General features: G+C 47.3%; 1 protein-coding gene across 1 annotated transcript in view; it reads right to left on the bottom strand.

Moving 5' to 3' along the window:
- Nucleotides 1-477: 477 nt before the first annotated feature.
- st6galnac (ST6 (alpha-N-acetyl-neuraminyl-2,3-beta-galactosyl-1,3)-N-acetylgalactosaminide alpha-2,6-sialyltransferase) overlaps nt 478-11,972 on the bottom strand; it is a 15,570-nt gene continuing 4,075 nt past the window's right edge. The window contains exons 4-10 of the mRNA XM_061926810.2: nt 1,993-2,158; nt 1,755-1,929; nt 1,552-1,690; nt 1,389-1,492; nt 1,243-1,326; nt 1,084-1,183; nt 478-1,011 (exon numbers count right to left, since the gene is read on the bottom strand). Of these exons, the coding sequence (XP_061782794.1) occupies nt 841-1,011; nt 1,084-1,183; nt 1,243-1,326; nt 1,389-1,492; nt 1,552-1,690; nt 1,755-1,929; nt 1,993-2,158 (939 nt within the window). The 3' untranslated portion in view covers nt 478-840. The remainder of the gene's footprint in view (nt 1,012-1,083; nt 1,184-1,242; nt 1,327-1,388; nt 1,493-1,551; nt 1,691-1,754; nt 1,930-1,992; nt 2,159-11,972) is intronic.

The raw sequence follows: 11,972 nt of genomic DNA, 5'->3' as shown, positions 1-11,972 counted from the left end.
CTGGACAAGAAGGGCGGGGTAGACCCTGGACAAGAAAGGCGGGGTAGACCCTGGACAAGAAAGGCGGGGTAGACCCTGGACAAAAAGGTGGGGTAGACCCTGGACAAGAAAGGTGGGGTAGACCCTGGACAAGAAGGGCGGGGTAGACCCTGGACAAGAAAGTTGGGGTAGACGCTGGACAAGAAAGGTGGGGTAGACCCTGGACAAGAAGGGCGGGGTAGACCCTGGACAAGAAAGGCGGGGTAGACCCTGGACAAGAAAGGCGGGGTAGACCCTGGACAAAAAGGTGGGGTAGACCCTGGACAAGAAAGGTGGGGTAGACCCTGGACAAGAAAGGTGGGGTGGACCCTGGACAAGAAAGGTGGGGTAGACCCTGGACAAGAAAGGTGGGGTAGACCCTGGACAAGAAAGGTGGGGTAGACCCTGGACAAGAAAGGTGGGGTAGACCCTGGACAAGTCTATTAACACAAATAAGAACCAAATTAAGTTAATTTATTGAAAAAAATGACCAACACAATTCAAAAGACAACAAAAAGGTTTCCAGTCAACATTATTCTGAAGGCACTTTGTAAAAAACATTATTCAGGCTTGTGGTCAGTGGTATCCTAGCAACAACAGGCTTGTGGTCAGCAACAGGCTTGTGGTCAGTGGTATCCTAGCAACAAGACACTTTGCGGGGCTTAGTGGTTGCCATGGTTATGTGCAATAAGGGGAGGGGAGTGGTCATAGGAAACAATCCAAGATGGCCACCAGACTGTCTCAGCGTGAAGCTGTTACCATGGTTACTGCAATCCGAAGGAGCGTGTAGAGGCGGGGTCAGGAGCGTGTGTAGAGGCGGGGTCAGGAGCGCGTGTAGAGGCGGATGAGACCGACGCTGTGCAGCTGCTGCCACAGGTGCATCTCCAGGCGCAGGTCGTGGTTAAGGAAGAAGCCCACGGCGTGATAGCGGCGGTCGTAGTAGTGGTCCGAGTACTTGGAGTAGTCGGGCGTCATGAAGCCGTAGGCGCTGACCTGTAACGACCACCCGCTCAAGTCAGCGAACAAGCCAGGAGGGGGCGGGGCTTGTACGGCGGCAGACCTTACCTGGTCGCAGGTGTGCAGCGCGGCCAGCAGCATGACGGCGCCGGTGGAGGGGCGGTAGAGGTTCCTGTACTTGCTTCTGAGCGTGTTGGACGGGAGGAACCTGAAGGGACAGGAGAGTCCTTCACCTGCTCTGGTTGCCGTGGTTACCTCCTGCCTCACCTGTTCCTGAGGTAGCGGATGAAATCGGGGTGGTACATCTTCAGCTTGGCGGCCGACACGTCCTCGCCGAAGTAGCGCGACGGGCTGCGGGCACAACACGAGGTCATGTGACGCTGGCGTGGGCCAGGTGTGATGTCATCACTCACTCTTGGCCGCGCTCGGGCCCACGCTGCACGGTGCCGTGCGTGGCCGCCGCCTTCGCCAGCAGATAGTCGCGGTCGTGGTCCGGCAGGAAGACGTAGCGTGTCTCCTGTAGGGGGCGGGGTCACGGGTGATGTCACGTTGCATGAGCGTGTGGGCGGGGCTCACCTGAGAGCGCGGCGGTCCTCGGTAGCCGAGGGCGGCGTAGCTGCGTAGGGAGTTGACCAGCGTGTTGGTGGAGAAGGTGTAGTGGGTGGTCCGAGCGCCCACGTCCTGCTCGAAGCCCGCCGTGATGGCGCCGTTGGTCCTGCAAGACACAACTCTGACCCATGACGTCATGGCTCGCCGCCTCACGTGACTGCGGCGCCCACCTGAAGACGTAGTGGTGCTGGTCGATCTCAGGGCCTTTCTTGGAGTCCTTCAGGATCCCGCCGTTCCCCACCACGGCGCAGCGGATGCAGCGGGACGCCGCACGGCGCCACTTCCAGTCGTCCGTCATGATGCGGTTGGCGGACGAGTTGAGCGCCGCCAGCGTCTCTGCCAGCGCTGTCGGCACAACCACGCCGTTAGCTTCACGTGGCGACGGAGGGGCGGAGCTACAACACTGACCGTCAAAGGCGATGCCCGCCCAGCCGTGCGCTCCCGCGTATCGGCTCAGGCGGCAGTGCTGGTCACGCGTGGCGTCTTCGGACCACTGCAGCACCGGAATGTTCTTCAGGAAGCGCCCGGCGAATTCTGTCTTTGCCACGCGGCTTCGAATGGCGTCCGGGCAGTCCTGAGAGATTTAGAGCAGCGGTCACGTGACAGGAAGTCTGGTGCTCACGACCAACCAACATGCAAGCCCCGCCCCCTCATCACATGACCACGCCTTCTTTTGCTTCAAATGTGACAAGTCATAAATGACAAACCTTAGATGACGAGTCACCTGACTGATCACATGACAAGTCATACATGAATCACCTGACGAGTCATACATGACAAGTCACTTAATGAGTCACATGACGAGTCATACTTGACAAGTCACCTGATGAGTCACATGACGAGTCATACATGACAAGTCACCTGATGAGTCACATGACGAGTCATACTTGACAAGTCACCTGATGAGTCACATGACGAGTCATACTTGACAAGTCACCTGAAGAGTCACATGACGAGTCATACTTGACAAGTCACCTGATGAGTCACATGACGAGTCATACTTGACAAGTCACCTGATGAGTCACATGACGAGTCATACATGACAAGTCACCTGATGAGTCACATGACGAGTCATACATGACAAGTCACCTGATGAGTCACATGACGAGTCATACTTGACAAGTCACCTAATGAGTCACATGACGAGTCATACATGACAAGTCACCTGATGAGTCACATGACGAGTCATACATGACAAGTCACCTGATGAGTCACATGACGAGTCATACATGACAAGTCACCTGATGAGTCACACATGACAAGTCACCTGATGAGTCACATGACGAGTCATACGTGACAAGTCACCTGATGAGTCACATGACGAGTCATACTTGACAAGTCACCTGATGAGTCACATGACGAGTCATACATGACAAGTCACCTGATGAGTCACATGACGAGTCATACATGACAAGTCACCTGATGAGTCACATGACGAGTCATACATGACAAGTCACCTGATGAGTCACATGACGAGTCATACATGACAAGTCACCTGATGAGTCACATTACAAGTCATACTTGACAAGTCACCTGATGAGTCACATGACGAGTCATACATGACAAGTCACCTGATGAGTCACATGACGAGTCATACATGACAAGTCACCTGATGAGTCACATGACGAGTCATACTTGACAAGTCACCTAATGAGTCACATGACGAGTCATACATGACAAGTCACCTGATGAGTCACATGACGAGTCATACATGACAAGTCACCTGATGAGTCACATGACGAGTCATACATGACAAGTCACCTGATGAGTCACACATGACAAGTCACCTGATGAGTCACATGACGAGTCATACGTGACAAGTCACCTGATGAGTCACATGACGAGTCATACTTGACAAGTCACCTGATGAGTCACATGACGAGTCATACATGACAAGTCACCTGATGAGTCACATGACGAGTCATACATGACAAGTCACCTGATGAGTCACATGACGAGTCATACATGACAAGTCACCTGATGAGTCACATGACGAGTCATACATGACAAGTCACCTGATGAGTCACATTACAAGTCATACTTGACAAGTCACCTGATGAGTCACATGATGAGTCATACATGACAAGTCACCTGATGAGTCACATGACGAGTCATACTTGACAAGTCACCTGATGAGTCACATGACGAGTCATACTTGACAAGTCACCTGATGAGTCACATGACGAGTCATACATGACAAGTCACCTGATGAGTCACACATGACAAGTCACCTGATGAGTCACATGACGAGTCATACGTGACAAGTCACCTGATGAGTCACATGACGAGTCATACTTGACAAGTCACCTGATGAGTCACATGACGAGTCATACATGACAAGTCACCTGATGAGTCACATGACGAGTCATACATGACAAGTCACCTGATGAGTCACATGACGAGTCATACTTGACAAGTCACCTAATGAGTCACATGACGAGTCATACATGACAAGTCACCTGATGAGTCACATGACGAGTCATACATGACAAGTCACCTGATGAGTCACATGACGAGTCATACATGACAAGTCACCTGATGAGTCACACATGACAAGTCACCTGATGAGTCACATGACGAGTCATACGTGACAAGTCACCTGATGAGTCACATGACGAGTCATACTTGACAAGTCACCTGATGAGTCACATGACGAGTCATACATGACAAGTCACCTGATGAGTCACATGACGAGTCATACATGACAAGTCACCTGATGAGTCACATGACGAGTCATACATGACAAGTCACCTGATGAGTCACATGACGAGTCATACATGACAAGTCACCTGAGTCACATGACGAGTCATACTTGACAAGTCACCTAATGAGTCACATGACGAGTCATACTTGACAAGTCACCTGATGAGTCACATGACGAGTCATACATGACAAGTCACCTGATGAGTCACATGACGAGTCATACTTGACAAGTCACCTGATGAGTCACATGACGAGTCATACTTGACAAGTCACCTGAAGAGTCACATGACGAGTCATACTTGACAAGTCACCTGATGAGTCACATGACGAGTCATACTTGACAAGTCACCTGATGAGTCACATGACGAGTCATACATGACAAGTCACCTGATGAGTCACATGACGAGTCATACATGACAAGTCACCTGATGAGTCACATGACGAGTCATACTTGACAAGTCACCTAATGAGTCACATGACGAGTCATACATGACAAGTCACCTGATGAGTCACATGACGAGTCATACATGACAAGTCACCTGATGAGTCACATGACGAGTCATACATGACAAGTCACCTGATGAGTCACACATGACAAGTCACCTGATGAGTCACATGACGAGTCATACGTGACAAGTCACCTGATGAGTCACATGACGAGTCATACTTGACAAGTCACCTGATGAGTCACATGACGAGTCATACATGACAAGTCACCTGATGAGTCACATGACGAGTCATACATGACAAGTCACCTGATGAGTCACATGACGAGTCATACATGACAAGTCACCTGATGAGTCACATGACGAGTCATACATGACAAGTCACCTGATGAGTCACATTACAAGTCATACTTGACAAGTCACCTGATGAGTCACATGACGAGTCATACATGACAAGTCACCTGATGAGTCACATGACGAGTCATACATGACAAGTCACCTGATGAGTCACATGACGAGTCATACTTGACAAGTCACCTAATGAGTCACATGACGAGTCATACATGACAAGTCACCTGATGAGTCACATGACGAGTCATACATGACAAGTCACCTGATGAGTCACATGACGAGTCATACATGACAAGTCACCTGATGAGTCACACATGACAAGTCACCTGATGAGTCACATGACGAGTCATACGTGACAAGTCACCTGATGAGTCACATGACGAGTCATACTTGACAAGTCACCTGATGAGTCACATGACGAGTCATACATGACAAGTCACCTGATGAGTCACATGACGAGTCATACATGACAAGTCACCTGATGAGTCACATGACGAGTCATACATGACAAGTCACCTGATGAGTCACATGACGAGTCATACATGACAAGTCACCTGATGAGTCACATTACAAGTCATACTTGACAAGTCACCTGATGAGTCACATGATGAGTCATACATGACAAGTCACCTGATGAGTCACATGACGAGTCATACTTGACAAGTCACCTGATGAGTCACATGACGAGTCATACTTGACAAGTCACCTGATGAGTCACATGACGAGTCATACATGACAAGTCACCTGATGAGTCACACGTGACAAGTCACCTGATGAGTCACATGACGAGTCATACGTGACAAGTCACCTGATGAGTCACATGACGAGTCATACTTGACAAGTCACCTGATGAGTCACATGACGAGTCATACATGACAAGTCACCTGATGAGTCACATGACGAGTCATACATGACAAGTCACCTGATGAGTCACATGACGAGTCATACTTGACAAGTCACCTAATGAGTCACATGACGAGTCATACATGACAAGTCACCTGATGAGTCACATGACGAGTCATACATGACAAGTCACCTGATGAGTCACATGACGAGTCATACATGACAAGTCACCTGATGAGTCACACATGACAAGTCACCTGATGAGTCACATGACGAGTCATACGTGACAAGTCACCTGATGAGTCACATGACGAGTCATACTTGACAAGTCACCTGATGAGTCACATGACGAGTCATACATGACAAGTCACCTGATGAGTCACATGACGAGTCATACATGACAAGTCACCTGATGAGTCACATGACGAGTCATACATGACAAGTCACCTGATGAGTCACATGACGAGTCATACATGACAAGTCACCTGATGAGTCACATTACAAGTCATACTTGACAAGTCACCTGATGAGTCACATGATGAGTCATACATGACAAGTCACCTGATGAGTCACATGACGAGTCATACTTGACAAGTCACCTGATGAGTCACATGACGAGTCATACTTGACAAGTCACCTGATGAGTCACATGACGAGTCATACTTGACAAGTCACCTGATGAGTCACATGACGAGTCATACTTGACAAGTCACCTGATGAGTCACATGACGAGTCATACATGACAAGTCACCTGATGAGTCACATGACGAGTCATACTTGACAAGTCACCTGATGAGTCACATGACGAGTCATACTTGACAAGTCACCTGATGAGTCACATGACGAGTCATACTTGACAAGTCACCTGATGAGTCACATGACGAGTCATACATGACAAGTCACCTGATGAGTCACATGACGAGTCATACATGACAAGTCACCTGATGAGTCACATGACGAGTCATACATGACAAGTCACCTGATGAGTCACACATGACAAGTCACCTGATGAGTCACATGACGAGTCATACGTGACAAGTCACCTGATGAGTCACATGACGAGTCATACTTGACAAGTCACCTGATGAGTCACATGACGAGTCATACATGACAAGTCACCTGATGAGTCACATGACGAGTCATACATGACAAGTCACCTGATGAGTCACATGACGAGTCATACATGACAAGTCACCTGATGAGTCACATGACGAGTCATACATGACAAGTCACCTGATGAGTCACATTACAAGTCATACTTGACAAGTCACCTGATGAGTCACATGATGAGTCATACATGACAAGTCACCTGATGAGTCACATGACGAGTCATACTTGACAAGTCACCTGATGAGTCACATGACGAGTCATACTTGACAAGTCACCTGATGAGTCACATGACGAGTCATACATGACAAGTCACCTGATGAGTCACACATGACAAGTCACCTGATGAGTCACATGACGAGTCATACGTGACAAGTCACCTGATGAGTCACATGACGAGTCATACTTGACAAGTCACCTGATGAGTCACATGACGAGTCATACATGACAAGTCACCTGATGAGTCACATGACGAGTCATACATGACAAGTCACCTGATGAGTCACATGACGAGTCATACATGACAAGTCACCTGATGAGTCACACATGACAAGTCACCTGATGAGTCACATGACGAGTCATACGTGACAAGTCACCTGATGAGTCACATGACGAGTCATACTTGACAAGTCACCTGATGAGTCACATGACGAGTCATACATGACAAGTCACCTGATGAGTCACATGACGAGTCATACATGACAAGTCACCTGATGAGTCACATGACGAGTCATACATGACAAGTCACCTGATGAGTCACATGACGAGTCATACATGACAAGTCACCTGATGAGTCACATTACAAGTCATACTTGACAAGTCACCTGATGAGTCACATGACGAGTCATACATGACAAGTCACCTGATGAGTCACATGACGAGTCATACATGACAAGTCACCTGATGAGTCACATGACGAGTCATACATGACAAGTCACCTGATGAGTCACACATGACAAGTCACCTGATGAGTCACATGACGAGTCATACTTGACAAGTCACCTGATGAGTCACATGACGAGTCATACATGACAAGTCACCTGATGAGTCACATGACGAGTCATACATGACAAGTCACCTGATGAGTCACATGACGAGTCATACATGACAAGTCACCTGATGAGTCACATGACGAGTCATACATGACAAGTCACCTGATGAGTCACATTACAAGTCATACTTGACAAGTCACCTGATGAGTCACATGATGAGTCATACATGACAAGTCACCTGATGAGTCACATGACGAGTCATACTTGACAAGTCACCTGATGAGTCACATGACGAGTCATACTTGACAAGTCACCTGATGAGTCACATGACGAGTCATACTTGACAAGTCACCTGATGAGTCACATGACGAGTCATACTTGACAAGTCACCTGATGAGTCACATGACGAGTCATACATGACAAGTCACCTGATGAGTCACATGACGAGTCATACTTGACAAGTCACCTGATGAGTCACATGACGAGTCATACTTGACAAGTCACCTGATGAGTCACATGACGAGTCATACTTGACAAGTCACCTGATGAGTCACATGACGAGTCATACATGACAAGTCACCTGATGAGTCACATGACGAGTCATACATGACAAGTCACCTGATGAGTCACATGACGAGTCATACATGACAAGTCACCTGATGAGTCACACATGACAAGTCACCTGATGAGTCACATGACGAGTCATACGTGACAAGTCACCTGATGAGTCACATGACGAGTCATACTTGACAAGTCACCTGATGAGTCACATGACGAGTCATACATGACAAGTCACCTGATGAGTCACATGACGAGTCATACATGACAAGTCACCTGATGAGTCACATGACGAGTCATACATGACAAGTCACCTGATGAGTCACATGACGAGTCATACATGACAAGTCACCTGATGAGTCACATTACAAGTCATACTTGACAAGTCACCTGATGAGTCACATGATGAGTCATACATGACAAGTCACCTGATGAGTCACATGACGAGTCATACTTGACAAGTCACCTGATGAGTCACATGACGAGTCATACTTGACAAGTCACCTGATGAGTCACATGACGAGTCATACATGACAAGTCACCTGATGAGTCACACATGACAAGTCACCTGATGAGTCACATGACGAGTCATACGTGACAAGTCACCTGATGAGTCACATGACGAGTCATACTTGACAAGTCACCTGATGAGTCACATGACGAGTCATACATGACAAGTCACCTGATGAGTCACATGACGAGTCATACATGACAAGTCACCTGATGAGTCACATGACGAGTCATACATGACAAGTCACCTGATGAGTCACACATGACAAGTCACCTGATGAGTCACATGACGAGTCATACGTGACAAGTCACCTGATGAGTCACATGACGAGTCATACTTGACAAGTCACCTGATGAGTCACATGACGAGTCATACATGACAAGTCACCTGATGAGTCACATGACGAGTCATACATGACAAGTCACCTGATGAGTCACATGACGAGTCATACATGACAAGTCACCTGATGAGTCACATTACAAGTCATACTTGACAAGTCACCTGATGAGTCACATGACGAGTCATACATGACAAGTCACCTGATGAGTCACATGACGAGTCATACTTGACAAGTCACCTAATGAGTCACATGACGAGTCATACATGACAAGTCACCTGATGAGTCACATGACGAGTCATACATGACAAGTCACCTGATGAGTCACATGACGAGTCATACATGACAAGTCACCTGATGAGTCACACATGACAAGTCACCTGATGAGTCACATGACGAGTCATACGTGACAAGTCACCTGATGAGTCACATGACGAGTCATACTTGACAAGTCACCTGATGAGTCACATGACGAGTCATACATGACAAGTCACCTGATGAGTCACATGACGAGTCATACATGACAAGTCACCTGATGAGTCACATGACGAGTCATACATGACAAGTCACCTGATGAGTCACATGACGAGTCATACATGACAAGTCACCTGATGAGTCACATTACAAGTCATACTTGACAAGTCACCTGATGAGTCACATGATGAGTCATACATGACAAGTCACCTGATGAGTCACATGACGAGTCATACTTGACAAGTCACCTGATGAGTCACATGACGAGTCATACTTGACAAGTCACCTGATGAGTCACATGACGAGTCATACTTGACAAGTCACCTGATGAGTCACATGACGAGTCATACTTGACAAGTCACCTGATGAGTCACATGACGAGTCATACATGACAAGTCACCTGATGAGTCACATGACGAGTCATACTTGACAAGTCACCTGATGAGTCACATGACGAGTCATACTTGACAAGTCACCTGATGAGTCACATGACGAGTCATACTTGACAAGTCACCTGATGAGTCACATGACGAGTCATACATGACAAGTCACCTGATGAGTCACATGACGAGTCATACATGACAAGTCACCTGATGAGTCACATGACGAGTCATACATGACAAGTCACCTGATGAGTCACACATGACAAGTCACCTGATGAGTCACATGACGAGTCATACGTGACAAGTCACCTGATGAGTCACATGACGAGTCATACTTGACAAGTCACCTGATGAGTCACATGACGAGTCATACATGACAAGTCACCTGATGAGTCACATGACGAGTCATACATGACAAGTCACCTGATGAGTCACATGACGAGTCATACATGACAAGTCACCTGATGAGTCACATGACGAGTCATACATGACAAGTCACCTGATGAGTCACATGACGAGTCATACATGACAAGTCACCTGATGAGTCACATGACGAGTCATACATGACAAGTCACCTGATGAGTCACATGACGAGTCATACTTGACAAGTCACCTAATGAGTCACATGACGAGTCATACATGACAAGTCACCTGATGAGTCACATGACGAGTCATACATGACAAGTCACCTGATGAGTCACATGACGAGTCATACATGACAAGTCACCTGATGAGTCACACATGACAAGTCACCTGATGAGTCACATGACGAGTCATACGTGACAAGTCACCTGATGAGTCACATGACGAGTCATACTTGACAAGTCACCTGATGAGTCACATGACGAGTCATACATGACAAGTCACCTGATGAGTCACATGACGAGTCATACATGACAAGTCACCTGATGAGTCACATGACGAGTCATACATGACAAGTCACCTGATGAGTCACATGACGAGTCATACATGACAAGTCACCTGATGAGTCACATTACAAGTCATACTTGACAAGTCACCTGATGAGTCACATGATGAGTCATACATGACAAGTCACCTGATGAGTCACATGACGAGTCATACTTGACAAGTCACCTGATGAGTCACATGACGAGTCATACTTGACAAGTCACCTGATGAGTCACATGACGAGTCATACTTGACAAGTCACCTGATGAGTCACATGACGAGTCATACTTGACAAGTCACCTGATGAGTCACATGACGAGTCATACATGACAAGTCACCTGATGAGTCACATGACGAGTCATACTTGACAAGTCACCTGATGAGTCACATGACGAGTCATACTTGACAAGTCACCTGATGAGTCACATGACGAGTCATACTTGACAAGTCACCTGATGAGTCACATGACGAGTCATACATGACAAGTCACCTGATGAGTCACATGACGAGTCATACTTGACAAGTCACCTGATGAGTCACATGACGAGTCATACATGACAAGTCACCTGATGAGTCACATGACGAGTCATACATGACAAGTCACCTGATGAGTCACATGACGAGTCATACATAACAAGTCATACACAACAAATTATACATGACAAGTTACCTGACAAGTCATACATGGCGAGTCACCTAACGAGTCACATGACAAGTTATAAATGACAAGTCACATGACACGTCACACATGACAAGTCACATGACACGTCACAG

The sequence above is a fragment of the Nerophis lumbriciformis genome, linkage group LG32, assembly GCF_033978685.3.
Source record: "Nerophis lumbriciformis linkage group LG32, RoL_Nlum_v2.1, whole genome shotgun sequence".
Taxonomy (NCBI): domain Eukaryota; kingdom Metazoa; phylum Chordata; class Actinopteri; order Syngnathiformes; family Syngnathidae; genus Nerophis; species Nerophis lumbriciformis.
Note: the sequence above shows the minus strand (reverse complement) of the source record. Positions and strands in the feature narration are given on the sequence as shown.